Below are 25,773 nucleotides of genomic sequence, written 5' to 3' on the forward strand. Positions count from 1 at the left end.
AATGCGAATACACGGGTACCAGCGCCGACGGCCGGCCCTGGCCATTGATGGTCCATCTATCCATCTGGGGCACAACCACAATTGGTGTATGTGCATGATTTCTCGGGGGGATATAAAACACGAGGTACCTCTAGGATAAATTTTTTTGTCTCATAACTGCCAAAACAGGCAGCTTCCTGGTAGATGTGCCGCCGCAACTTCATGCGATTTGATTGCAACGGTAGATCCGTCGATGCTACTACCCCGACGTTACTATAACCAACAAACTTCAAACCAGCTTTCCCGGTCTATGTTCATCGACTTCCCGTTGCAAGTTAGTTTTCTTTTTTCACTCTGCCAATATTACAATTTTACCTTGCACTACCGTCCCAGTTCTGGTCTTGCTGGCCCCGTGAAGCACGAAATTGCTAGTGTACAGCTAGCAATGTCCCTAGCAAGCTTGACAAACATGGTAACCAACTATCAATGCCCGGAGATGGCGCAGGTCGAGGTGTTTGCGCAGCTGGCAGCAGCTGTTGGCTCCGTTTGTCACTCGCTGCGATAAAATAACACTCATCTAATCTGTCATGACTCTTGCTTCCTTTCCGCCTCCCTTCCTTGACTAACGCCCCGGCAAAGCGTGCATCGGTCCGTCATGGCTGTATCCATCATTACACGAAAGCAGCGTTTGATGGCCACTATTGCCATTTCTGCGGCATTCTTTGTCGCAGAGTTGATCGGTGAGTACAATATCAGGCGATGGCGGTGTACTGCGACTGAGATTCTGTCGTTAACCCTCTCACATCTTCAGCCGGATGTTATACTCATTCCCTGGCTCTTATTGCCGATGCTTTCCACTACGTAGGGATTATTTCCAAGAGCGGCTCCGAAAGTCTATTATCTATAACTAATGGACGCAAATAGCTCAGTGATCTGGTTGGCTTTTTGGTGGCCTTTGTAGCCCTCACGGTTTGCTTCAACTCTGTCTCACGAAGAATGAATTGAATATACGCTGATGGAGAAACAGGTATCCGAACGACCCCAACCACCACCCAAAGAATTTACATTCGGATGGCAGAGAGCAACCCTTCTCGGCGCATTCTTCAATGGCGTCTTCCTTGTCGCTCTTGGCGTCAGTATTCTTGTCCAAGCGATCGAGAGGTTTACTCACACTTCCCGTATGCTTTGCTCGCCTCAATTTGCATCACTCGTCTTGCTGACGATGTCTAGATATTGATGAGCCAAAAGTGGTGCTGATAGTTGGATGTGTCGGGCTTGGGCTGAACCTGCTAGTGATGTCATTTCTTCATGGTGAGTGTCACTTGTGCTACGGGTAGGCAGACGGAGAGAGACTGAGAGACTGAGGAAGCAGAACACGACGACCATGATCACGGACACGGGCATGGCCATTCCCGCGGCCACGATTCTCACAACGCTGCTGCTCAGTTCGATGATGAAACTTTCATGATGGTTGATGGCCCCGAGAACAGGGTGGAAAGTCGCAAAGTTTCAGTAAGCCGCGATCCGAGAACACCTGGCCTATGTTCTAACCGTGGTGCGACGGCCCTACTGACATATGGTTCAGGTGACTAGCAGCCACCATGAACACAAGCATTCTTCTGTCGCCCCCTCCAAGCCTGGGAGAGATCTCGGAATATTTGGGGTCTTCATCCACGCCATCGGGGACGCGATAAATAATGTCGGAGTCATCATCTCTGCAACTATTATTTGGCAGCTGGACAGTCCCGCACGGTACTATGCCGACCCGGCAATTGGCATCTTCATCGCCATCATGATCTTTTTGACTGCGATTCCCTTGACCAAAAAAAGCGGTAGCATACTCCTGCAGATTGCCCCTGGAGAAATTGACTTGGAGGACGTTAGACATGACGTTGAAATGGTACGCCTTTCTTCCGCTGTTGTATGCTGATTTCATGCGCCTTGCAATATCTAACATGACACAATTGAGCTGATAGATTCCTGGTATTGTGTCGGTACACGAGCTTCACGTTTGGCGCCTCGATCAGCGGAAAACTGTTGCATCCGCACATATAGTGATTGACGATAGAACCGTCAAGCACTTTACCGACAAGGCGAAAATTGTCATGGAATGTCTGCACGCGTACGGCATCCATTCCGCGACTCTTCAGCCAGAAGTCCTTCCCCCCATCACAGAGCAGCATGTTGAAGATGGCTCGGATACAAGAGAGACAACAATTCATCGGCGTCGTCTTGACCGATCTGGTTGCCAATTGGTTTGTGGCAGTGTCTGCGGAGGGATGAGATGTTGCACATGAGAAACTGAGGCGCGCTTTTTCTTAAATCCTCTGGAGCGGCCGTGCCTTGGGAGAAGACTGGAAGTTAGTATTCAAGCTGCAAGTTGACACGCGGATCAACTCATGAAGGGGCCATGAGAATATGGTTGGCATGGATTTGAAGTGTCGTGAATTATTATCAATACAAACAAACACCTGTGTGAACGGGGATGTGTGAAGGCATGCCGTTGAACCTTTCATTGATCCCAGTCTACTTCAAAGTCGACGATTAAAACTGATATCCCTCTCAAACCCCTCTACTTATGTCTGAATGAGCCCCTCAGACTTGGCCTGGCGTTCTATATCTATGGCGATTGTCTAAAGAGGTACGAGAAAGGTACTATCGTATCTTATTTGCTAGCTTCCCTTTTGCAGTTTCGCCATATCTCAGAGTCTCGGATAACACCCTGAGGGGAGATGATCATACCAACGTCTTAGTAGACGATGTCGACTTATATATTCGCGCCCTTTTTTTTAAGCTTTTTAAACACAATAGTTATAGCTTAATTTAATTGAAATAACAATGGTTAGAAAAGTGGAGCTAGTATTCCCTGAATCAGCACAGCACAGCACAACGACCAGCTCGGCCGTTCGGCGTCGGTGTCCGGATGGAAAAGCCAGTTGACATTTCGGTGAATTGGCGGCACATTCATCCATCACACGCGTTTCTTTTCATGACCATCGAAATCTTTCATCCCCTCCCCCCTTCCCCCTGGGATCTGGCCGTAGTCTCCATCCTCCGGGCACTTGGCACTCGGCCAGACATCTCTGATCCGGGGCCAACACAGCAAAGTACATGGCTGAATTCGCGCCGTTCCCCAACCTTCCAGCTGAAATCCGCATCGCAGTCTGGGACCTCGTCCAGCCACCTCGCCGAATCATTGGCCAGGTGCCGTGCCGCGAATGCTGGTCCGAGTGTTTCGCATGGAGAAGAGGACGGGATGCAAGCTGCTCCCGCCGGCGGCAGTGCGAGCAGAGGAACCACCCGGATTGGCGCGTGAGATACATCGTCCACCCCAGGCGGGACGCCGTGTTTCCCTTGCTACACGCCTGCCGGGAGTCGCGGGCGGTCTGGCTCCCGCGGTTTCACAGGCCGGCGAGGCACTTGGTCTGCGAGACGGGCGTGCCGTCCCAGGACGAGGGGGACCCGACGACGACGACGCGCGTGAGGTTTGACGTGCCCTTTATCAACTACGAGGCCGACATCCTCACCGTCTTCGACGACTGGGCGTTTTCGGGGGCGCTCAACACGGTGGACCACAGGCCGCAGACGGAACAGAGCGAGCTCGACCCGTTTGCCGGCCTGCACCGGGACAGGATACGGCACGCCGGCTTCTGCGAGTCGGCCGAGGAGCTGTGGTCGGGGCTGCTCAGCCTGGACGCGAGGACGCTGCCGCGGCTGCAGTCGCTCTCGCTCGTTCGGATGGGACCGCTGCCCCCCGAGAGGAGCGGCCTGGCCGTCCTGCCCGCCCTCGGGGAGATGTATCCCGCGCTGTCCCAGGACATGGACTGCGTGGTACGCGACGTCTTGTACCCCGGGGACTCGTACCACGCCTTCTTCCATCACTGGCGCTCGCGGGACGAGCTCTTTGAGCCTCGCTCCGAGCTGCCCATGTTCAGGGCCTTCCACCGGTTCTGGAAGGCGTTCCTGTGGCATCTGCTCAACAGGGACGCCAAGAGGGGTTTCAGCAGAGACTACTCTAGCTGGTGGCCGTTTATGGAATACGTCGGCAGGTCGGGTAGTGTCTGCGTGCTCGACAAGGTGGACGGCTGCGGAGCCGGGGGCCACAGCCACGAGGACATGCTCAACTGGACGCCGGCGTTCCAGTTGCAGTGCCAGCTGCTCTGCGAGAAGGGCGAAGCCGACGGTTTGAAGGCGTTGAGGGAGGCGAACGAGGGCAGGGTGGCTGGCATTAGTGAGAGGGCGAGCTTGGAGAGGCTGCTGCCCGGTGAATATGTTTCCGGCTGGTGACGGGCATTGATACAACACTGGCCCAAAGAAAATGGATAGATAGCATGGGCTTTTTTTACGATTTACGAAGAAACAAACTCGGTTGGTTGCATTTTACAACACAAGCCCCTTTGAACTGGGACAAGACTTATCTATCCTCTTGAGCGTGGTTGAGGCTTTCGACTCGCAGCATCCTTCTTCTTCACCTCGAGCACGGACCAGAGTGTTTTGAATCTGCCATTCCGGTGTATCACCAAGCAGCTCCAACAAGATATTCGACATCACAACACAGCGGGCATGAAGCCGCGGCCCATTTACCGCTTCTCCACAAGATGCGCGGCCGAAGGAACCAGGGCGTGCCAGCTAAAGCAAGAAATTCCCGCTAACCCTGCCCCACACGGAAATATATGTACAGTGGCTCGCGTGATACTTCTCAATTCAGGGTTGACCAATGTGTCTTGGCATCACAAAAGCCCAACGTCCGGGCTCGGCGGGCTTGACGACTCATTGGCATCACGGACAGAAGGCCGTTGCAATGCTGGCCCTAATAATGGAACCCGTTAGGTTGCACATACTACATTAGTTATGTACCCACACATGTGTCTTCATTTTCCAACGTCCATACTATTCCAAGACAAAAGAAAAAATGACGTGACGAGCAACCGGCGCTATGAGTACGGTTAAAACGCACGGTTGAGTTATTTTGGACAAGATGCAGTAAAATTGCCCCGTCACACGCACGCCACGCCCGTACATCATGGCTCTAGTAGGGCTGAGGGGTGGGAAAAAGGGTGACGGTGATGAGCATGCATGAGTACTCTCGGCAGGCAAGGAGGTTAACTAACTTATTGTGAGCAGTCTCGGCAGGCAAGGAGGTTAACTAACTTATTGTGAGCAGTCACCCTGGGGCCACAACCCTGTAGGTTTTGCTGCTTTGTTGGTCGTCACATAATCCGCGTCATAAGGTTGGTCATGAACAGGAGCGCCGCAGACGCCACCTCGGAGCCTCAGAGCGTTGAGTTATCCTGGCTCTGTAACTCGGGCTTTCCGTCCCGGAAAATAATATCTTGGTTACAATGTTGGAGGCTCGGAGCACCTGCCGTGGAAGGTGTTCATCGACAGCTCTAGAGCGTAGCTCAGACTCGACAGGAGACGGGAGGGCTTGAGCTTAAGTCTCCGTCTCTTACAACGTAATATGTGATACGTGTGTGTAGGGTGTGGGCGGAGTGTCCAAGTACTATTCTTCTTTGTGGCACGGCTCGGTTAGACGCGTTTCGAAACAAAAAGTTTGAGAAACGCAAAGACTAACTCAAGTTGGTGGCTAGATCCGAAGCTGTTTGGGGGACGTGGCTCCGTAGATACAGACCATGGAGTAACTAAATGGAGCTTCAAAGGAGGAGCGGCTTTTGCCGCCTCCCTTTCCCTCGGGCCCCGACCTTGGCTTGATTTACACCCCATTCGGCAGCGCTACCTGATATTACCTGCTGTTGGCCCGGCGCCTGCATCATCTGCTCATTCTCGTTGGTTGGGAACCGACCAGTCTGGTAGGCTCCTGGGGAAGCCGGTGAAAGACAAAGGGGTATTCTCGGTGTTGGAAACAAGTCATGATGGCCGCAGCAGTTGCCGAAACTGCGAATAGAAGTACTCCATGCGTAGTGGAAAGTGGTCACGTTTGGCCATGCCGTACAACCAACCATCCACGGAATGGGCCCTGGACCCCTTCTTTTCCCTACGCCGGCGCCGCATCCAACACAAGATCCTTGTGTGGCGAAAAGTGGGTGGCATGGAAATGACGGACGGGATCCCCATTGGGCACCAACAACAGCTGTGCCTCCGCGTCAAAGATGACGGACGTGCTTGAGTACGGAGCAATTGGGTCTTTTGGAAGCCGAGCTTGGCAACTGAATGCTCAGATCCCACGTTGATGACACTGCTTTTTCTTTTTCTTTTCTTTTTTTGGTCCCTTGGACAAGAGCCTCGCCGCTTCCGGGAAGTTCGTTCCGCTGGGGGGGAAGGCTGACAGCAAATGCTTCCAACATCATGAAGTGCATCTCGTCGTCTCGACGAGAAGCTTTAAAAAAGGGAGGGCGTCAGATTAGAGGTCTGTCCAGCAAAACACAACGCACAAAGAGAGCTATATTACCATCACTTCTGCAGTCCCCTATCCCGGCCCAATCATTTCACTTGCAACATGATGAACTGAGTAATAAAACGAGGGACCGAAAAAACAAATAAAAAAACCTCGGACTGATCGCCAGGGACCCATGCTTTCGACTTTTTCTGTCAGTGGGACCAAAACGTGACTGTGCCGGGCGTCTCAATCACTGCGCTCGTCTCCCGACCGCCCCGTCAACCCTTTTCCTTTGTAGTTTAGGAGTCAAGTAGTGCTTGTTCGTACAGATACAATATCGAGTATCAGCAGCATGACGATCATGTTGGGCGGACGATGAGCCGAAAAGAAGGTTGGGAGTGGATCTGGTGGAGGAGGGGCTTCCCACACCGCAATTTTGGCTGGCGACAACCCTCGTCATTTACTGGGGGGCTGGTTATTGTATGTAGAAAGTGCTTTTTGATGATCGTCGTCAAGGAGAGTGCCAGTGCCATGAGGTTGATGCGCTCAGCCACTGGGCTGTTGGTGCAAGATCTATTACGCTCAAGCCGCTATGCGCCGGAAGCAATCCTTGGAGGCGTGGAGGCCTATCGACTGTCCGAGAACACCAGGATCATTGCCATGATGTTAGGTCAAAAGGATGTACTAGTACTGGTGTCGTTGAGAATGTATGTTGGTTGTCGTAGTAGTTCTGGACCTGAGCCTGGCCCTATTTAGCTAGTCCGGCGTACATACCATCCACCGAGTATTGATGATGACATCGAAATGGGGCGGCTATGATGTTGCAGCTATTGTCCAAGCAGACAGACATCAGACTTGGAGTACCTAGTCAACGTCAACGAGTCGAGACACACATTTGCCGCTCGTGTATGTAATATTGTCGCATGTAAGTAGTTCAACACAGTCGTCCCCGCACTTTCTTCCGTAGCATACACGTAAGTACATGTGTATTATGCGAGCGCATGTGAGATGGACGCAGGCCAGGCTGAACATGACGGCCCGACGGCCCTGCTGGCCTTGGTACGGAGTAATGTACATGCGGCTGCAGTTGCCTGCATCAGTTGCCATTTTCTTCACTCGGCCGGCCGCAGGACGACTCCTGGATTTGATTGCTTGGTCAAGACACAATTGGCATTGCGGAGGTGGCTGCAATTAGGCGCCCAAACAGATCGCCGAGAAGGACAGCCCGGCAAGGCCAGAAGCAGCAGGGCCCAGGGATCAATTCATGAATGGCTACTGACTCAGTCGCGTTATTAGATTGGCCCTTTCGGCGTTTGAAGTTTGGGAAAGCTTGATGAGAAAGGAAGCAACGCCGCTGGGGCAAGCTGCAAGGCCATCAAATGATTGATGAGCGATGAAGGGCGAGGCTCGACATCCAAACCCGTACTCCTTGACAAGTCGAGAAGACTTATCTGCCAAGTAGGTGCTCCGTAGCTGGGGAAAGGCTGTAAAGCGTTGAGAGGCCATCGTCGGTGTAGCAATGGGGGCTGAACTGGTCTAGAACCGGCAACACGGAACAGCAAGTTCTGGTGTTTGCTGACCAGGTGAGTTGGAATGCCTTGGGGAATGCGCCGAGTTGCGTACTATCCGAGAGCAGCGTGTATTGTGTATACGGAGTATGTGCATGTATTGTACAACATGCGAAGATTCCGTACCAAGTAACCAGCTTGCCTGTGCCAGTTTCCAGCTTGAAGACCGACTCCATTACACCACAGACAGATGTAGGTACATACAAAGTACATGGTATAAAACATGCAACGGTGGATACCCTCGGTGATTCCTCAATACGGACTGTGCTGCTGAGCAATCTTTGTCCATGCAGTTGGGCCGTTGTCAACTTCAGGCAACGGCCCGGTCGCAGTTACACAGAGCTTGGTGAAGGGTTCAGATGTCGGTTCCAATGCAGAACACCAGACAGGTCAGCAACCGAATACAGCACTGGCTGTCTAGTACCCGACCTTGTTTCTGTGCGTGCGGCTGTATTGCACTGCACAACCGAATGTTAGCTACGCTGTACGGAAGTGCTCCGTACAGGACTGTATTGCAGCTACTCCGTACTCCGTACCCCGTATGGCATTCGCAAAAGGTGTGACTCGCATGGGGCGGAGATGGCGGTTTGTGGCACCACCACAAAGTTCGCGGATGCCAAAGGGCTGGCTGGCATGGACAAAATTGCCCTTTGCTGTGATTGGCATCCTGAAGGTCGGTTTCCTTTGGTCCTGGTCGTTCGAGGCAGCATATCTTGAAGGCCAAAGGGGGGATGGATCGAGGCGTTGGGGTTCCCACATCAAAGCCTCCTTGCCCTTCCCTGCCCTCCACTTCTTATCCCAACATCAAATACTGGTACGTATTGGTATTGTACAGCATGCCTGCCGGGGTTGCGGGCTGGTTGGTGGTCGTGTGAGGGCCCGTGTGAGGATTGGATTTGACAGCCCAGCAGACGAGAGGCGAGAACTGCTTCCCTGTTCCCTGTCGGTGATTTCTCGCCTGCCATTCTCCGCGCAAAGAAACTCCACAATGGGTGCCCTTCGTGGCATACATGTGCAAGGAAGGTCCTGCCTGTCTGACTTGCGTTGCTCGTTGCTCGTTGCCCGCTGCCCGCTGCTCGCCGGTGCTTCGCTCTGCATGCTGATGACGGAGGGCTGGGATTAATTGAATGCATCAGACCTCGCGTCACCGCATCATGTCGTCACCCAAACAGTCAGCCGGAGACTGGAGGTGTTGGACGGCGGTCCGATGATTGTCCACCACGCTCCTTCTGTGCTTCGCAGGGTGTTGGATTGGCAGTCCGTAATGGATGCGCAGTCGACCCGAGTTTCTGGGTCTGTCGCCCGTCGCCCGCCCACCCATGGCCACATGCATGGACGACTAGACAAAGCCAAAGGAAAGGCATTTATTTATAACGAACCAACTGAGAACAAGAGCCTCGAGATGCTCCGTAGACAACAGCCCTGACTTGCACCTGGACTCGATGCTTCCTCTCCCCGATCACCGCCCACATAAATTTCCGTCTAGGTACCTAGTAGGTAGCCCGTCTTCTTTCCATCACGGCGAACCTCACACCTCTCTCCCTCCCTCACCTCAACAAGCCAAACAGCGGCTCAAAAGAACCTGTTTCCCCCTCTTGCCTGCTGGGCAGCAGAGCAAATTTCATCTTTAATTTCTTAAAGCTCCCTCCTACAGCCGCTCCAGCCCTGTCTACGTCCGTTTCCTGCTTTGACTCTCGAACTGTCGACGGTCCGAGCCTCCTTGTGCGCAGCTGCTTCTAGAAACAAAGCAACTCACCTAGGCCGCTCCTTCCCACTCCTCGCGCCGCGGCATCCGGTACTCGGAGCAGGTCGGCAACCTTCGACAAGACAACATTCACACACGCACGTGCGGATTGGTCTTGGTTTCTTTTCTAGACTCGGTCGCAGTTTTTCTTTTTGCTCGCCTGATTCAGCATACGACCTGTTGTAACTATTACGTATCTCGACCCGGCTCACCGATACTTCCTTCATCTCACGCACGCGCTGTCATTTGCCGGCCCGGGAGGGTCTCAATACATACCGACTTGCGAAGTTCCACCGCGCCTATTCGCCAGCACTCCCGACTCATCTCTCTTCCACCGCCTTCCCATCAACGCCACCGCGTCCCAGCACCGAAATCCCCTTTGTTCGCGTAAACGTATTATCCTGGGCGCCTCTGCTTGCGCCATTCTTCTACATCTTGGTTGTTCAAGCGTCTCTCGTTGCGCTACTGTTGTGGGAACTCTGCGTCTTGCCGGACTCTTGCCGGACTGGTTGGCGCCAAAATTGCAGTTTGGCATCACAGCTTTCCCTGCCCTTCGTTTGTTCTAGCCAGCCCATGGTTACTATGCATGCGCCACGGGAGTCGTTTTATTCACTGCCTCTGATGATGATGATGGCCGTTCACTGGACTTGAATTATTTGTCCTCACTGACTTTGACAGAAGTCCTCTCGCTTTCAGCAGTGGCAAGGTCCTCGTTTATTTATCCTTCGCACTTGGCCTCATACCATACTTATTCCAAGCATCTCAGCTCAAGGCACTGTTGGCGCCCGTCTTCAATATGCTGGGAAGGCTGCTGCACTTGGGCTCTGGAGGCCCTGCCACGCCTACAGTTGAGTCAAGCAGCAACAATGCGTCTCGCCCGATTCTGTCCCTCGAATCAGTGCAGGAGGATATTCATACTCGCAGCCTGCTCTTTCCCGATGCTCAAGCCCTGTACCAACACCGGAACGATCAGGTTTTCCCCCTATCCACTACGCCCACTACGCCAGGCATCTCTACGGCAAACGCCTTTGACTATAGCGAAGATGTCGATCTTGATGTTAAGGACGTTCGGGTTGTTGTGATGCAAGATGCTCTCGGTCCTGCCAATGCGTCTCTCTTGTTCGATAGTCACCCACCTCCAGAGGCCGTGATGACCTCGGACCGCTCTCCTGCTCGTCAGGAAGCCAGAAGAGCCCCTCTTTCATCGCGCAAGGGCAGCTTGACCCAGTCAGCAAGGCCTTTAGTGATACAGTCGGAGAGCCCTCAGCCTCGACAGGGTGCCTTTGATCGCCGGGCATCTATCCACAGCCGAAGTCAGAGCTACCATGAAACTGAATCGCAGAGAGCTGCCCGCGAGTATAGGGAGGAACTGGCGACCTTCTCCAGCTGTATATTTGGGAACTCTGAGCTGATGGCATACAAGGGGACGTCGACAAAGGTCCATGTAGTGCCAAGTGAAGTTCGCGCGGCTGATTCAACTACGTCATCTGTCTTCGGCGATGGGAAGAGCTCTGTTGGCCGTTCAAGTGGTCGTTCCAGCAAGCTTTCGCAATCCTACTCCTCCCAGGCCGTATCGCCCACCATCGGAGCCTCTCATCCCCTCAGCGGAGTTCCTCCCCGTCAGAGTGACAGACGCAAAGTTCTCATTACGCGGCTGTTCCCTGTGAGTCTCGCTGCCGATGACGCTGAAAATAGTGTTACGCCACAAAACCACAATTCCGACGACAATGGTGGTTTCCCTTTCCCTGCGCAAAGCGACGAATCTTCCCACAAGAAGAAAACGCATCAACCGAAGCAGAGGCGTACACCCATGTATGCTGTGGTGCTAGTAGTGCAAATCCCTAAGCCCTCGCCCAGAATATCGTCCGCTGTCCCAACCAAGTCTGTTTTCCGCGAGTCGGGCTCATATCAGGACCAGGAACTATTTTCCTCATCCTACAACTCTGCAAAAGCTGGCTGGAATATGATGTCGACATCAGGCATGTATGGAGAGGCCGCAGATTCTCTTGACATTGAGGATAGGATCGACTCTTTGACCCGACATTGGGATATTATCATGAGAACCTTGACACACCTCCAGTCGCTTGTCGCCACAACAATACATTCGATGCTCAAGCAAGCTGACAGCACGTCTCCAGGCCCATATTCAGGGTCATTCGGCTCACATTTCATCTCTCGAACCCCCTCAATGACAGAACGTCGCGGAAACGAACTGCCTCGAGCTAAGCCACCTAAGAGCACCACTAAGCTCGTGTCATTATTGCCAAATTGCCTCGCGGATGATGTCAACATTGCCTCTGAAGTTAGTTTGGCGCGAAGTAGAATTGTCATGGGACTCAGCGCTGCTCGCGTGATTACTGGCCAAGGTCGATGGGGTATTTGGCGTGACGAGGCTATTTGGACGTCGAAGTGGGCAGCATCCACAGAACGTACTGCTTTCTTTTATAACCTTTTGACAGGGTTCCTTGCAGCTCATACCGACTGGCTTCAAGCTTTATGTGGCCCTTCATATCGTAAACGAGCCACTTTGGCCCTCCGAAATAGAAACGAGGAGGACCTGTCTCTGCCGGCCCGGACCATCATCATATCCGACGATAAAATGGCCGCTCGTCGACTAATATTTCTTCTCTCTGCTTTTCTCCCTGCAAATCAGCAGATCCCTACTGCTAGGGCGCACAGGCCGAGTGCATCAGCGTCCGTGGGGGGATATTCTAACTCGCCACCGACCTCCATCATACCCGTTCTTCGGGAAGAGTCTCTCCGTCGCAAAATCAATCGCCGAAGTGGGCTGAGGCGGACGTCGCATTCTAGGACCACGAGCCAGAGCACTAGGAACTCGGGCAACGTTCCTCAGCTTGCGCAGATTGGCCTTGACCGCAACCTACCAAAGGCGAGCATCTGATGCCGCATCAATTCGTACGACAAATTTGCCAATGCTGGGAACTGACCTTGTCACGCGTAAGAGCAGTGCGGCGACGACCACTACCATCATGCCCGAGACGACCACACCTCACTTCACGAGCGTCCAGCAACGCGACAGCCAAAGACGATCACGGCCTGGAAGCAGTGGTAGTGTAGCAGCCGACGATTTGAAGCGATCCCTTAAGCGAGGCGACAGCAGTGGCCAGGTTGGTGGAGTTTCCCGGCCGCCCAGTTCTGGATTGAAATGGGGCAATTTGATAAATGGTCTTTGGAGTCCTCGTCGAAGAGATTCAATGGATAGTGTCACTTATAGCCAAGGCAGTGCTGATCTTCGGTCTCCCGTCAAAACTAGTTTCGGTAGAACCGACAAGCTGTCCGAAATAGTTAGGGAGTCCCCCGAGGAGCGATTTGGGGCTGCAATCGTGGACTCGGCACAGGAAGTCGATGCTCCTAGAGGCAGCTACAGCGGTGTGCGTGGACGAGGGTCCTTCGCACAGGCGGATCGGACGCCGGATCCCACTGGTGCTTTCGAATCCCCTGTCAAAACCTCCATCAATGCAGAAGACGGAGTGATTGATGTTGATGTGCCTTTCCCGGAGTATATTACGTCTTTTGAGTCGGCTGATTAGCTCGCCCTCCAGCAGCGGATACTTGTCTACTCCCGGGCTGCCAAGTGGACTGGAAGCTTTTGAACAAACCCGCTTTGCCATCGAAGGCGATTTGCCTTTGAATGCTGCAGGGTGGCTCAATCGCTTTCACCCAGACTTTGCGTTGCAAGCCCTGCCTCCGCAGGATAATCTCCTTGACAAAGTCAAGGCTGCTCTGCGAGCGGAGCCGACCCCGGCACCCACCACCCAAAGCAATGATCTGTCTCAACGCTGGGTTGACGTAAGTAGCGTCGTAATTGCAGATACCATAAACAACTCCGTCCTCCGTATTGTTTATCGTCGATTGGTCAAACCAAGAGCACAACAAGACCGGCCCAGCGGAAACCTTGGTTCTGGTGGATATACGATGCTTACACCATCGATCCTGCCTTATGAGACTCAGCTAGAAGAGGAGTGGATCGAGGAGCCAATCACCACCTGCGATGAAGCTCTGCGAGATGCAGTTGAAAGGGTGATTCACTTCAACGGCGACGCCAGCAAAGGGAGCTCAACAGCATCATCGTCACAAACCCCCAGCGACTTTCAAGGAAGCATGGAGAGTGACAGAACCATGCCCGACACTTTGTCGGAAGCCACTCAGCTGGCTAATCCTCCACTCGAAGCTCCCAGAGTCCAGTGCAAGACGGTGATTTTGTCTGCCCTCGAGTATATGTTTCGCGAAGCAGTCGACAGCCGAGACACGGGCCATACTGGCCGTGCGAATAATCGACTCAACCGCCCTCGCCAAAGCATCTTGCATGATGCTGTGCGAGCCTGGGTGGCCAGCGTGGACGCTGTAGAATAACGTCATGACCCTCACCTGTCACAAAAACCCCCTCCAACTTCCACCCTCACTCAGCACACCGAATTCACCAAATTCCCTCGGGTAATAGAGACGGAAGCTTACTTGTGCCGTCAATTGTAATGGATTGTTTGTTTTTTCCTGCTTTGGTTTGCAATCAGCGTACAAACCACGATACCCCAATGCGCATAAATGAGTCGCACAATTTTTTTTCTTCATTTTTTCGCCATTTCAGTCTAGGAACAGAGAGCTAGTAGTGGCTCTCGCTTTGCCATTGTCTGTTGCTTGCTTGCTTCATCTGTCACTACCTCTTTGTCAAGATGAATCTGAGTCTGAGACGGATTTGCTGCGCTGAGAAAGACTGGCTATTATAAACACTTCATTTTTTTTTTTTGAAGCGACGGCGTCTTGAGGAAACTGGCAGTTCAGGATTAGTCCACTGTCCATAAGTTACTGTTTCTCTCCTTAGTAGTGGCAACTTTTCTGATACAATGAATATGAACCTATAGTAGACGGATGCCCTAGCTCTCCTACTCGCACAAGCATGCTATGTAACAAGACAATTTGTGACATGTGAAAAACAAGCTCGCTATATTATGTAATGGCAATGCTTCGTCCAATATGATGGACAGAAATGGCTACCTCTTCTTTGACGGTCTAGCATTCTTGGCCCTCTTCCGCTCCTTCTCCTGTCTCTCTTTGCGAATATCAACTGCCCCCTTGAGTTCCTTCTTACTACCCATTCCATCCCTAAATCTACCCTGTCTCTTTTCTCTAGCCTCGTCGACTCTCTTCTTTCGCACCCTAAAGTCATCCCTGTACTTGTCTGCCTCCTTGGGCGCCTTGTCCAGCTTATGCTTATACCGCACGCCGCTCGGCAATCCCTGCGTGGCACCCGGCTTCTCGGCTTCTCCTACCCTCGGCAGGGATCGTAATCTCTGCGCCTTCTTCCACTTATCGTACCGTCCCGATTGGAACGTGGCGGCAATCTTGACGCCCGACTCTCCCGTAATCATCTTGCTGCCCTTGGACCCGTCCTCGTCGTTGTCACGCGACACGTACTTCTTGGACTTGGTGTCCCAGCGCATCTTGGAGCGTGACGGCTGTCCGAACGATTTGGCCGTCTCGTCATTGGTCAGGTCCATCGTCGCGTCGCGGGCTGCTTCGACGAAACCGCCCGAGTGGACGCCGTAGCCGCGCTCTTCGGCAACGTTGTGAGTGCGTGGGGTGTAACTCATGAAAACTTCGGAGTCGCGCCAGTCAGTCTTGCCCCTTTTAGAGTCTGTGTTAGAGACGGTGACCTCTAGTTCGTCTTCGTCCCAGCCGCTGGTTTGGTCTGCTCCCTGTGATCCATTGTCGGAGGCTTCTTGGTCGGAGTCCATGTCCATTTTACTGCCGTTGGATTTGGTGGGCATGTCATCGTCTTCAATGTCGCTTTCTTGCTTTTGAGCTTGTCTGTTCTTGGGGGTTATCTTCTTTCGAAGCTGTTTCATGACTTCTGCTGCTTCCGAGTGCGATTTGTCGGTGTGACTGATTTCGAAAATTGTTTCTTGGGGTCTGAAGCCGCTGATGCGGGCGAGCATGTCTGCGCGGGCTTGTTCCATGTTGTCAACGTCATTGCCGAACAGTCTGTGAAGCTGATTCCATCCGGTTGATGATACGATTTCTCTTGAACGCTTGGCGCTTTGACTAGATGCTGAGTTTCGTGTTTTGAGGTACAGCTTTTCAGCTTTGGCGGCGACACCCCGTAGCGTACCAACGTCCACATCCTCACGGAGAAGCTTGTTCATCCATTCAACGTTTGATTCCACTGAATCTCGTCTCAGGGACCCCACAACCACGTCGGATGCAAATGAGGGCTCGTCGCCCTCTCGACCGAGAATCAGCCTCCTGCCCAAGAACAGCTGCAGGTCCAGGAGGTATGGGGCGTCCGAATCTCTGACTAAACTGTAACTCCAGCCTCTTTGGCCAGCACGGGCCGTTCGACCAACTCTGTGGACAAAGATTTTCGGCTGCGATGGGAAGTCGTAATTGATAACGTTGGCTAGGACAGGGATATCGATACCTCTGGCTGCCACATCAGTGACGACTAGAATGTTCGTCTTGCCTCGTCGGAAGTCTTCAACCTGGTTTCTCCGAGCAGTTTGGTCGAGTGAACCATATACATGTGAGACGGAGAATCCAGCCCGCTGGAGAACACTCGCGAGGTATTCGACATGATGTTTTGTGGCAGTGAAGATAATAGTTGAGTGTTCCGTAGGCTTGCCACTGCCACTGCCACTTTCACCTCTCTTGCGCTTCTTGGACCCTTTTTCGCTGTCCTGCTTTGCGTTCTCGGGAGCGCCCATGGGCATTTTGATGACGTCGTGAAGAATATGTAGCAAAGCACCCTCTTTCTCTGCACCTTTGACAGAGAAGAATGCGCTCTCCAAATCAGGTGAGACCTTTGTCTCTGCGTCTAGTCGTACCAGGCTAGGATCCTGCAGACCGGCTCTGGCAAACTCAACTAGTGAAGCGGGGAGGGTGGCGGAGAACAGCAACGTTTGTCGGGATGGCGGCAGAGCGTGCAAAATTTCCGTAAGCTGGGTTGCGAAACCCATTTCAAACAGTCGATCAGCTTCATCGAAAACAACGTACTTTATTGATGAGAGATCCAAAGACATCTCAACCTTCAAGTGCAAGAATCGACCAGGAGTAGCAATAACGATATCAGGGTTTGCCGCCATATAGCCAAATTGCTCTTCCAAGCTATCACCACCGACTAGCAGAACAGCCTTTAGGTCGGTGCCCCTCGCAAATTCCTTGACAACCTTGAGTGTCTGTATAGCCAATTCTCGTGACGGAGACAAAATGAGAGCCCTGCTTCCGAAGCGCCCACTATGGGCGCGCAGTTTCTCAATCATGGGAATAACAAAAGCACCTGTCTTTCCGGAACCAGTTCTCGCCATGCCGACTACATCTTTTCTGTCAAGTACAAGAGGTATTGTTTTTCTTTGAATAGGCGTGGGGACAGAGAATCCTTTTCGCGCAATTGCCTTCAACAGATTCGAGTTCAGGCCTAGAGCTTTGTTAGCATCTGTATTCAAAATGATTCAAAAATTGTCACTTCGGTCTCTTACCCATGGCTTGAAAACCGCCTCCTTTCTTGACTGTTCTGCCTTTTAGGTTAGAAGCCTTGCGGTAAGAGGCCGCTTGCTGAAGGGCAATAAAGGCCTCATCGCCGCCATCTTCAGCCCCCTCAGGGTCGTTCAAAATATCGTCAAAGTCAACGTCCTTGTCTGAAGGCAAATTCTGATTGCTGTCGGCATCTTCTCCGGGGTATAATGAGTCGAGAATGTCTAGCTCGGGCTCTGAGGCCGCCGGCGAAGCTGCACGTCGAGGCATGGCCGCCTGGAGGGAGAGACTGCGGTGAATCTGGGTTGAAATCTGCACCGGAGCGATCAAGAAATCGACCTGGAACTCTCTCGTCGTCAAACACCGACAGCCAGGGATTTTTTTCTTCTGGGGCAGGCCTGTTAGTTATCTTATCGCCGCGGGGCAGGCAAGCAAGTGGGTCACGCTGCAGGAGCTACTTACCATTCATTCATTCCCTTGCCGCCCCGAAGTCGCGTGAGATCAACATCGATTCGTACCGACGCCGCCAATATTTACTTGCAATTGAAAATTGAACTCCGGGACTTGCTGCTTTGCTCGCCTTCACAGCCATCCCATGACCGTAATGGCTGCCGACGACTCCAAAGATGACGCAGCTGAGCTTTCCGCCCTCGAGTTGGAGGCTAAGGAATTTGACAAGGCATGCCTGCTTCCTCAGCTACATACAGACTAAAACGTGACCGCTGACCATTGCTCATAGGATGCCGAGATTGACCGAATCCTAAGAGCCTTCCGATTAGATGCGTAAGCAGAACCATATCCCGTTCACTGATCAGCTTACCAGGACCTGACACTGGCCCAGTTACGCAGTCCTGGATCTCCAGCCCGGCGTTGCAGAGTCCGATATCAAAAGCACCTATCGCAAAAAGTCCATGCTCATCCATCCTGATAAAACGAAGAACCCACAGGCCCCGGATGCATTCGACCGTCTGAAGAAAGCCCAAACAGAACTCATGGATGAGAAGCACCGGGAGAGACTAGACGAAGCCATTGCCGACGCGCGAATGCTCCTCATCCGCGAAAACAAGTGGACAGTGGACAGCCCCGAACTAAAGACCGACGACTTCGCCAAAAAGTGGCGCGAAAAGTCCAAAGAGGTCTTGATTGACAACGAGCACCGTCGCCGGCGGCAGATGAGGGCGCAAATGCAAGAGGAAGGTCGCGAGCAGCGTAAGCAGGACGCCGAGTTGGAAGAAAGGAAGCGCAAGAGGCAGCATGAACAGGACTGGGAGTCGACAAGAGATGAGCGCATCAGCAGTTGGAGAAATTTCCAGAAGGGCAAGTCTGGGGGCGATGGGGAGAAGAAGAAAAAGAAGAAGCTGAAGCCTATAGGTTGATTGGAGGCGTTGAAGACAGAGGCAGAACTCTTTACGATTTTGATGATAAACTGGCTGTATTCTTTCTTTTTTTTGTCGAAAAACTTTTATTGTTTGCTCTTGTGCATACCGAATTATTATTCATTTGTGAGTTCGTTTTGTTCTACTGGCTAGCATACCTCTAACCAAACCAGTTTACGCACTCTCGATGTCGAGATACGATATCACACCAAAGAGTACGTGACTTTGGGCGAACTAAATTGATCTGTAGATGTGGCTACAGATGGTTGCCAAAGCATAAATTGCAACTCATCGGCTAGTATGCACAGCTGGCAAAGACCGAGCTTGATATGAGGAGATTTGTCATTGGAAAACATAGTCTTTTCTACATTATCTAGAATACAAGATCCGGACAAATGCCAAAATCAACAAGAGGTATTGGCCCCCAGCCCTCCAGAAACGCCGCTTGCTGAATTGCAAGTTTTCTTTTTTAAACACCTTCACATGCACTCTCCTATTCTATCCAGGTTTATCCTCCTCTGTTTCTTTGGGTGTTATGGTTACAGGCGGTAATATGTGAAAATAGTTGTTACATAGTTTAGGCTGGTCCAGAATCCGACTTTTTAGGCTCGTCCTTTGGCTTGTTATCCTTGTTGTCGGATTTGGAGTCCTTCTTGGCATCAGACTTGTCGGCGCTCGACTTTTCTTCACCTTCTTTTTGATGTGCTGGGTGGTTTGTGAGTGTGTGCCACATGGACTTTAGAAACCCTTCGTTCTTATGTGAATCTGGGTTTGATGCGTCGTTGCTGCGCAGTAGTCAGCACAGGCCCTTTTTGTTACAAATGCCTCGGGTTTTGCTTACTTTGATGCTGACGAGACATTCATCACTCGTCGAGCCGTCTTGTCGCCCATCTCATCGGCAAGCATCTCAACAATGGTTCGCTGGTTTGCGCTGAGATACTTGGGCATGTTCACTCGAAACTCGACCCTGAGATCACCTGCTCCGCCTCTTCGGGCACCCAATCTCTTCATACCCATGCCAGTGAGCGTCATTTTGTCGCCAGTGTTGGTGCCCGTGGCTACCTTGACATTAACTGAGCCATCGAGTGTCGGGATGTTGACCTGGCCACCTAACAGGGCCGTGGTAAGAGGAATGTTGGCGGTATATAGTATGTTGGAGCCCTCGCGACTGAATTTGGGGTCCTTGGCCACACGAACGAAAACATACAAGTCTCCACGCTGAATCCTGGTGTTCGGGTCGGCAGTCTTTCCCGTTGGCGGGGCGTCTCCGGCGCCGTCCACGCGCAACCGCATGCCATCCTCAATACCCGCAGGAATGTCGATGGTGATGGTCTTGCGTTCCCTAACAACACCATTGCCGGAGCAAGTTCGACACTCGGAGCCTTTTGGAATAGTTGTGCCCGTGCCTTCGCAAGTTCCACAAGTCGAAGCCATCTGGAAGCCGCCTTGCATAAAGTGCAATCGAGTGCCAGTTCCGTTACACGACTTGCAAGGCGAGCGCTGTGTGCCGGCTTTCAGTCCACTACCAGTGCACGTCCCACAAGTCGTCAACGGGGTAATGCTGATTGTTTTACTAGTGCCCTTCGCGGCCTCCATGAAAGTTATGCTGGCTTGCACCTCGATGTTATCGCCAACAAGGATTTCTTGCTGGAAAGGATTCGACCGTGCGCCTCGTCGACCGCCAAAAGGACCCTGCTGCCCAGTAAACGCCGAAAAGATGTCCTCAAAGTTGAAACCTCCGCCAAAGCCACCCTGCGCACCGAAGCCACCTTGCCCCCCAAAGCCAGAAAACGGATTGCCAGCTCCTGCAAATGGGTCTCCGCCTGGTGCGCCGTTGGGATCAAAGCCAGCGGCACCAAACTGATCATACTGTTCCTTCTTCTTGGGGTCGGACAGAATCTCATATGCTGATTGGATATCAGCAAACTTCTCCTTCGCGTTTGGGTCCTTGTTCGTATCGGGATGAAATTTCTTGGCCAAGCCATAGTAGGCCTTTTTGATTTCTGAGGCAGACGCTGATTTGCTTACGCCAAGAGCTTTGTAAGGGTCTTTTTGGGACAGAGAATTAGTGCTGTGAAAGGGCTACGGCAAGTTAGGTTAGTACTATGCTCATAGTTCCAGCCTGAACTGAACGAAAGACATGAAGAGAAATTTGACTTACTCTCTTGGTTGATGGGATGATATTTCGCTTTACCCGAGTGCATGTTTCACGGGGACTGCTGCGAAAAGCAGCTGTATGAAGCTTTGCTCCCTTGTTCAGGCATTGTCGGATCTTTGGTTGACCACCGAACTTGGCATGCGCAATCACTCGCGCAGGCGCGGCGGCCTTTGTGAAAAGGTTGGAATTCATTACCGAGCTGCAACAATTCATCAGAATTGCAGATAGCTCAGGAGATGAAACCAAATTCACCAGCGGCAGGTCGGATGTTTTCTTGACCCGGAATAGATTCTTCTCGAAGGCACTCAATGCGCGTCGGCCCTGGAACTTTTTCTACCGGGTTTAAGCCGAAAGCAGGGGTGCCTGAGGCGACAATGCCGTCATGACCCGCTGTCTTCCGCTGGACGGCGTACGACCAATGGAAGAGCCGCTATAACACAGCGGCTGCCGGGAGTCAACGCCCGAGGTTCAATCTTGTCGCGTATTATCAATTTATCAGTTTATCGAGCATCTCCTGCTAATCATAGAATAATGTGGTCAAAAGTATCCGCGCACAAAACCTTGGACGGACTTGACCTGTACCTTGGGCGGCTCTCGCACAAATAAACCATCCTTGGGGTCATGCCATGAAACTCGACCGCCGTGAACACCATGTCTGGGAATCATCTGAGACGCTCACAGACAAAGGCAGTGTAGAGAAGTACGTATGCCCAAGTTCGCTCAAGTTCTGAATCTTTCAAAACACGCCTTTTTACCATTTTTTACAATGGCCACCCCTCAAGTTCATGCGCAGTCCAATCCCACAACTCCTTCGCCAAATCTTCATCAATTCCAAGCCTGCTCGACTTCCCACTCACACCAACCGGCTCATAATACTCTCCACTCTTCACACTTTTCGCAACAGACGCCCACAGCTGATTCTTGGCGCCCTGGTTCACCGGAGTGAAAAAATAACTTGCCAGGGGTCCCAGGACTCTCTTGGCGATCCCTGCGCCCGACATGCCGTTGATGAGGTTTGTTCTCACGACGCCGGGATGAATAGCAGTGACGGTAAATTGGGGATATTGCGCCGCTAGTTGCCGAGCAAAGAGCACATTAGCCAGCTTGCTCTGCCCGTATCTTCCAAATGCCTGCATCTCGTCTGCTTTGGTCTTGAGCGATTCAAATACGATGCCTCCCTTTGGAGCTAGGAAGTGTGCTCTGGATGATAAAGATACCACCCGGACATCAGCACTGGGCTCTGACGCAGTCTTTTCCAAGATGGGAAGAAGGAACTTGGTAAGCAGCGCGTGGCCCATGTGGTTCGTACCAAACTGAAGTTCATATCCGTTCTCTGTGAGAGCCGGTGCCGCGGCCATGATGCCCGCGTTCAACATCAGAATGTCTAGTCGGTCAGACTCAGCAAGGAACCTCTTTGAAGCTTGCCTAATGGATTCGAATGAAGACAAGTCTAGCTCGAGAACTTCTATCGGCGAGTCTGGCTTGTATTGATGTATCTCATCCACTACCGCCTGAGCAGCGGCCGCATTTCTCGCGGCGAGCCAGATCTGCTTGGGATTGTGTTTGACGTATTCGCAGACAGCTTGTTTTCCAAGCCCGTTGTTGCCACCCGTGATGAGAATGACTTTGCCATCTAAAGAGGGGATATCCTTGTCGGGCTCGAAAGGGACGGCGGCCTTGCCAATGGCCATGCTTTGCCAGAGTCGAGACATGGATGAAACAGTCTTTTCCCGGGTATAAAATGCAGGAATTATTTGGTGATGACTGAGGAAATTCAGATAAGAAAAGGGTATTACTTGATGATACTCAACAGCCCAGCTGGTCTTGGAGACTCTCTATACATATACTGCGCGGCCCAATCCGGCAACGGGTCCGGCTTTGCAGATGAAACTATGCCGCGCCGCCGTTTGCATTTGCATTTGCAAAACAGTCGCAAGTCGCAAGGAATCGACACGCACCGAGGGCCAATGCTTAATTGCGTGTCCTGTCTCTGAAACGAAAACCTGATGTTTCAGAGACAAGAAGAATAGGGATAGATGGGATGCCGGGCCCATCGGATCCGGCTCACGGAGGATGCGGGGCGAAAATTCGCCCGACTACCTCGGTCCATAGTTGAGTGATGGCAGTATTGCTATTGTATCACACTTTGTGTCATTTCGCCTTGACGATATGTGGTTGTGTTGTTTGCTGTATCACTGCGAGTGGTTAACCTATGACGGGTCTTGGTTAGGACTTGACCGTTGACTTCTTGCTTCCCTGCACCCAACCCCAGCAACCGAGAGACTCTCCTCCCAGGTCCTATTAGCGTCAAAATGGGAACGGAAAATAATGCACTTCGTGTCTACGCAATTACACAATGTTTCGTAGCACCGTAGGATTACACTACACAGTCGCCACCTCTAGGATTTCTGGATTTGGTGTCTCTGCCATGGCCCATAATGACCGGGTCAGTTGTGTCACAGCTCAGCTCCAATCCTCGGCTCGGTTCGTTGCGGCACCACCGTCTGCTTTCGTTCACAAAATCCGATAATCGGCATACTTCAATCCATTCCATTCGCAACATCCTGTGTCGGGCTTCTCAAATAGCCCAATATTGCCCTATTTCACCTTCACGAAGAATGGCCTGAACGCGAGGCACGAGCTCCTTTCACATCCTGAAATCAGGAATAGACGACGTACACCCAACTTGTATTTTGAATTGCACCATCTAGTTTTAATAAGAACCCCAGGCCGCCTTTGTCAATTCACTATAAACGTAACCACGGCCGGAGTAACTTGCATGTCGAAAGGGTATATGATGTCGCTCGCCCAAACAGAGGACAAATTCAACACGCAATCAGTGCAAAATGCAAGGACATAACCATTACATCAGCCTCTTACTATATGCAAATCTTCATGAGCCCTGCCGGAGCCGATTTATACAATGCCAGTCGGCTCCAGACGCTTATACGCCAGCAATACAGCCAGTCTTCTAGCTCATATCGTCCCTTGCGCCCAAAACGCCATACCATGAAGCAACCAACGCTCAAATGGAGGAATTGATTTATAGTCATCAATGGTCTGAGATGATACCAGGTTGTCTATTTGGACCCCCCGCCCTGGCCATCTTTTCGTTTCGGATTTTATATATGAAGTCGACTACTACGTCATTTTCTTGGATGCCAAGGCCGTTAAAGTGCTTTCTCACAGCTTTTGCCAAGCTGTCTTTGCTCTGCCGTCGCGTTTGTTGCCTCCGAGTCATGGTTGGGGAGTAGTGGCCGATGCTGCCCGGTCGCGAAAGCAGCAATTGGTGGTACTTGCTGGCGAACGAAGCCGGTGTGTTTAGTTGATGTTCGCGACGGTAGGTATGGAGGGCATCGCGTTCGAAAGAGGACCAATTGATCTGTACAGCACACGCAAGTCAGTATAGGACGTGGAAAAGGGCGTGCCGCGTCTCCAGGGACTATTGCCCGCGTAGAAGAGGCAAGTGGGAGAGCCGCAAGCTTCGAAAGGCAGCTTACCGTTGGTGCCTGTGGTTCGGAAGCACTTTGCAAAGGTGCCGAAGTAGGGGTATTTTCTGCATGTGCTTCTCGCAGCTGTGATGCACTGGACTGGCTGGCTCCGCGACGCATCTTGGCTGAGGTTGGTCCGCTCCCCTTCTCTTTGGGACCACCAGTGGTGTCCGTCTTGTGATCGTCGGCCGCAGTCCGTGACGACTTCGGAGGTGGCATTATGAAGAACGTGCCTGGGAAACCAAAGAAATATGTACAGGATAGTGGATGGAAATATCGGCAGAGCCGGAGGACGGATATCAAGGCGGAGGTGGTGGTGGTGGTGGTGGTGGCAGGTAGAGGAGAAACGACAGTCGAGGCAGGAGCGGAAGTGTGTGCGACATCGCAAGATTTCTGGGGTCAACTGGTGTAGGCCGCACGTAAGCGGGGCGGACAGTCGCCAGCAAACAAAGAGTCAAGGTGCCAGAGGCGGTGTCGCGTGAACGATATGATATCACTTCGCGCTAAGCCTGTTATGTGCGTCGGCGCAACCGAGAACTCACGCTGGAGCTGGAGAACGCGCAGCAGGCTGTCGAGCGTTCTTAAAATTGACCACCGTTTGAGGTACGGTACTCGAGGACTTGCCAAAAGAATGGGCTCTTTGAAGAAGAAACTCTGTAAAGAGAGTGAAGGTCCGATGCTAACTGAAGGGGACGAATTTGGGGGATCTGGAAATCCACCGAGGTGGGTACCCCATGGTGGCACAAGCTGGTGGTGACAACGTTCAACGGCGCGGTACGAGTAGGTACCAACTTGCCAAGCAATCAAGGCGCTTGTGCACATTTGCACAATGGGTGATGCCGCACAAAGGTACCCAAGGTACGTGCAGATTCATTCATGGGGTTTCGATGCATCTGCATAGGGGACATACCTGAGTCTTGCATGCATATGCACGCAAACCCACCTGGTTTAGATCCGATGCATCGATTAATTAAACGCCTTCAACGACGCCAGCGTAACGTGTGACGATTGAGTTTTGGTCCCAGCAGCCGTCACCTTGCTCATGCACCGACGACGCCATCCGGGCGATTTGCCCATCAACCAGTCAGGTCCAGTCCCATCCGTCCTTGCAGAGCCTCTGCCCCGTCCGAAGCGAAAAGCCACCAGCCACTTGCTTGCTCCTTCAAGACGACCGAGTCCATGACTCCATGGCTGCCAGAGATACGCAGACTATCGACTGTCCATCCATCCAGGCCGCAATATTCGTACTCGAGCACGGAGTAGACTGCCGAAGTGGATCAATGAAGAAACTACGGATGTCCGTCGTCCCAAGCCGTTATTCTTGGCCCCCATTCCCCACAGTGAGTTGCCCGAGTCTGGCCAGCGGCGACATGTCTTTACTCCTGGCAATCTCATCCTCCGCCCGCACCCTGGTTGCTCACTTCCTGTCATCAAACAACGGTACGAGTTCGGAGTACCTGTGCATGGATGTGTAGTCTGCATTCTATTTCGTCGGGGCCCTCCCATCGTCGCGATCTTCCAAGACATCATTTTTTTTTACAATTATTTTTACCACTAGATAGCTGTTGGCCTGGTTTGCGACGTCTTGGAAGCCGCTCTACTTGCATGTGTGGTAAGTCTAACGTGAAGGTTTCT

General features: G+C 52.2%; 13 protein-coding genes across 13 annotated transcripts; 9 read left to right on the forward strand and 4 right to left on the reverse strand.

Annotated features, from left to right (window-relative positions):
• Positions 1-591: 591 nt before the first annotated feature.
• J3458_001865 (uncharacterized protein) lies at positions 592-2,276 on the forward strand (the record flags this gene model as incomplete). The annotated part of the gene is made up of 6 exons (XM_066116965.1): positions 592-719; positions 791-1,157; positions 1,210-1,290; positions 1,352-1,491; positions 1,565-1,879; positions 1,956-2,276. The coding sequence occupies exons 2-6, from the start codon at positions 995-997 to the stop codon at positions 2,274-2,276; spliced, it is 1,020 nt and encodes a 339-aa protein (XP_065978852.1). The 5' UTR covers positions 592-719; positions 791-994.
• An 814-nt stretch (positions 2,277-3,090) lies between these two features.
• Positions 3,091-4,266, forward strand: J3458_001866 (uncharacterized protein; the record flags this gene model as incomplete). The annotated part of the gene is made up of 1 exon (XM_007809512.1): positions 3,091-4,266. The coding sequence occupies one exon, from the start codon at positions 3,091-3,093 to the stop codon at positions 4,264-4,266; it is 1,176 nt and encodes a 391-aa protein (XP_007807703.1).
• Positions 4,267-6,150: 1,884 nt separating this feature from the next.
• Positions 6,151-6,480, forward strand: J3458_001867 (uncharacterized protein; the record flags this gene model as incomplete). Its single annotated transcript, XM_066116966.1, has 1 exon — positions 6,151-6,480. The coding sequence occupies one exon, from the start codon at positions 6,151-6,153 to the stop codon at positions 6,478-6,480; it is 330 nt and encodes a 109-aa protein (XP_065978853.1).
• A 1,655-nt stretch (positions 6,481-8,135) lies between these two features.
• J3458_022434 (uncharacterized protein) lies at positions 8,136-9,305 on the forward strand. Its single transcript, XM_066123017.1, has one exon. The coding sequence runs from the start codon at positions 8,426-8,428 to the stop codon at positions 9,005-9,007; it is 582 nt and encodes a 193-aa protein (XP_065978854.1). The 5' UTR covers positions 8,136-8,425; the 3' UTR covers positions 9,008-9,305.
• Positions 9,306-10,424: 1,119 nt separating this feature from the next.
• On the forward strand, positions 10,425-12,530 carry J3458_001868 (uncharacterized protein; the record flags this gene model as incomplete). The annotated part of the gene is made up of 1 exon (XM_007809513.2): positions 10,425-12,530. One exon carries the CDS (start codon positions 10,425-10,427, stop codon positions 12,528-12,530), a length of 2,106 nt encoding a protein of 701 aa, XP_007807704.2.
• Positions 12,531-12,618: 88 nt separating this feature from the next.
• On the forward strand, positions 12,619-13,179 carry J3458_001869 (uncharacterized protein; the record flags this gene model as incomplete). Its single annotated transcript, XM_066116967.1, has 1 exon — positions 12,619-13,179. The coding sequence occupies one exon, from the start codon at positions 12,619-12,621 to the stop codon at positions 13,177-13,179; it is 561 nt and encodes a 186-aa protein (XP_065978855.1).
• A 385-nt stretch (positions 13,180-13,564) lies between these two features.
• J3458_001870 (uncharacterized protein) lies at positions 13,565-14,002 on the forward strand (the record flags this gene model as incomplete). Its single annotated transcript, XM_066116968.1, has 1 exon — positions 13,565-14,002. One exon carries the CDS (start codon positions 13,565-13,567, stop codon positions 14,000-14,002), a length of 438 nt encoding a protein of 145 aa, XP_065978856.1.
• Positions 14,003-14,637: 635 nt separating this feature from the next.
• On the reverse strand, positions 14,638-17,383 carry DBP10 (ATP-dependent RNA helicase dbp10; the record flags this gene model as incomplete). The annotated part of the gene is made up of 2 exons (XM_007809514.2): positions 14,638-17,057; positions 17,119-17,383. The coding sequence occupies 2 exons, from the start codon at positions 17,381-17,383 to the stop codon at positions 14,638-14,640; spliced, it is 2,685 nt and encodes an 894-aa protein (XP_007807705.2).
• Positions 17,384-17,603: 220 nt separating this feature from the next.
• Positions 17,604-18,835, forward strand: spf31 (DnaJ domain-containing protein). Its single transcript, XM_066116969.1, has 4 exons — positions 17,604-17,792; positions 17,853-17,896; positions 17,955-18,615; positions 18,663-18,835. The coding sequence occupies exons 1-3, from the start codon at positions 17,709-17,711 to the stop codon at positions 18,487-18,489; spliced, it is 663 nt and encodes a 220-aa protein (XP_065978857.1). The 5' UTR covers positions 17,604-17,708; the 3' UTR covers positions 18,490-18,615; positions 18,663-18,835.
• On the reverse strand, positions 18,836-20,927 carry MDJ1_1 (mdj1 protein precursor). Its single transcript, XM_007809516.2, has 3 exons — positions 20,651-20,927; positions 19,331-20,571; positions 18,836-19,274 (listed from the first exon to the last, which is right to left on the reverse strand). The coding sequence occupies exons 1-3, from the start codon at positions 20,858-20,860 to the stop codon at positions 19,067-19,069; spliced, it is 1,659 nt and encodes a 552-aa protein (XP_007807707.2). The 5' UTR covers positions 20,861-20,927; the 3' UTR covers positions 18,836-19,066.
• Positions 20,928-21,133: 206 nt separating this feature from the next.
• J3458_001874 (uncharacterized protein) lies at positions 21,134-22,921 on the reverse strand. Its single transcript, XM_066116970.1, has one exon. It carries the CDS (start codon positions 22,357-22,359, stop codon positions 21,409-21,411), a length of 951 nt encoding a protein of 316 aa, XP_065978858.1. The 5' UTR covers positions 22,360-22,921; the 3' UTR covers positions 21,134-21,408.
• A 315-nt stretch (positions 22,922-23,236) lies between these two features.
• J3458_001875 (uncharacterized protein) lies at positions 23,237-24,586 on the reverse strand. Its single transcript, XM_007809517.2, has 2 exons — positions 24,148-24,586; positions 23,237-24,029 (listed from the first exon to the last, which is right to left on the reverse strand). Exons 1-2 carry the CDS (start codon positions 24,355-24,357, stop codon positions 23,700-23,702), a joined length of 540 nt encoding a protein of 179 aa, XP_007807708.1. The 5' UTR covers positions 24,358-24,586; the 3' UTR covers positions 23,237-23,699.
• A 739-nt stretch (positions 24,587-25,325) lies between these two features.
• J3458_001876 (uncharacterized protein) lies at positions 25,326-25,613 on the forward strand (the record flags this gene model as incomplete). The annotated part of the gene is made up of 1 exon (XM_066116971.1): positions 25,326-25,613. One exon carries the CDS (start codon positions 25,326-25,328, stop codon positions 25,611-25,613), a length of 288 nt encoding a protein of 95 aa, XP_065978859.1.
• Positions 25,614-25,773: the final 160 nt, after the last annotated feature.

Source organism: Metarhizium acridum (genome assembly GCF_019434415.1).
Source record: "Metarhizium acridum strain ARSEF 324 chromosome Unknown scaffold_1, whole genome shotgun sequence".
NCBI classification, from domain to species: Eukaryota; Fungi; Ascomycota; class Sordariomycetes; order Hypocreales; family Clavicipitaceae; genus Metarhizium; species Metarhizium acridum.

Coding starts and splice junctions, on each gene's coding strand:
- J3458_022434 (XM_066123017.1), top strand. CDS start 8,426: ATGGCATTCGCAAAAGGTGTGACTCGCATGGGGCGGAGATGGCGGTTT.
- J3458_001875 (XM_007809517.2), bottom strand. CDS start 24,357: ATGCCACCTCCGAAGTCGTCACGGACTGCGGCCGACGATCACAAGACG. Junction 24,030..24,147: donor CCGAACCACAGGCACCAACG/GTAAGCTGCCTT, acceptor TGTGCTGTACAG/ATCAATTGGTCCTCTTTCGA.
- J3458_001874 (XM_066116970.1), bottom strand. CDS start 22,359: ATGTCTCGACTCTGGCAAAGCATGGCCATTGGCAAGGCCGCCGTCCCT.
- MDJ1_1 (XM_007809516.2), bottom strand. CDS start 20,860: ATGAATTGTTGCAGCTCGGTAATGAATTCCAACCTTTTCACAAAGGCC. Junction 20,572..20,650: donor TCATCCCATCAACCAAGAGA/GTAAGTCAAATT, acceptor AACTTGCCGTAG/CCCTTTCACAGCACTAATTC. Junction 19,275..19,330: donor AATGTCTCGTCAGCATCAAA/GTAAGCAAAACC, acceptor ACTACTGCGCAG/CAACGACGCATCAAACCCAG.
- spf31 (XM_066116969.1), top strand. CDS start 17,709: ATGACCGTAATGGCTGCCGACGACTCCAAAGATGACGCAGCTGAGCTT. Junction 17,793..17,852: donor AGGCTAAGGAATTTGACAAG/GCATGCCTGCTT, acceptor CATTGCTCATAG/GATGCCGAGATTGACCGAAT. Junction 17,897..17,954: donor AGAGCCTTCCGATTAGATGC/GTAAGCAGAACC, acceptor ACACTGGCCCAG/TTACGCAGTCCTGGATCTCC.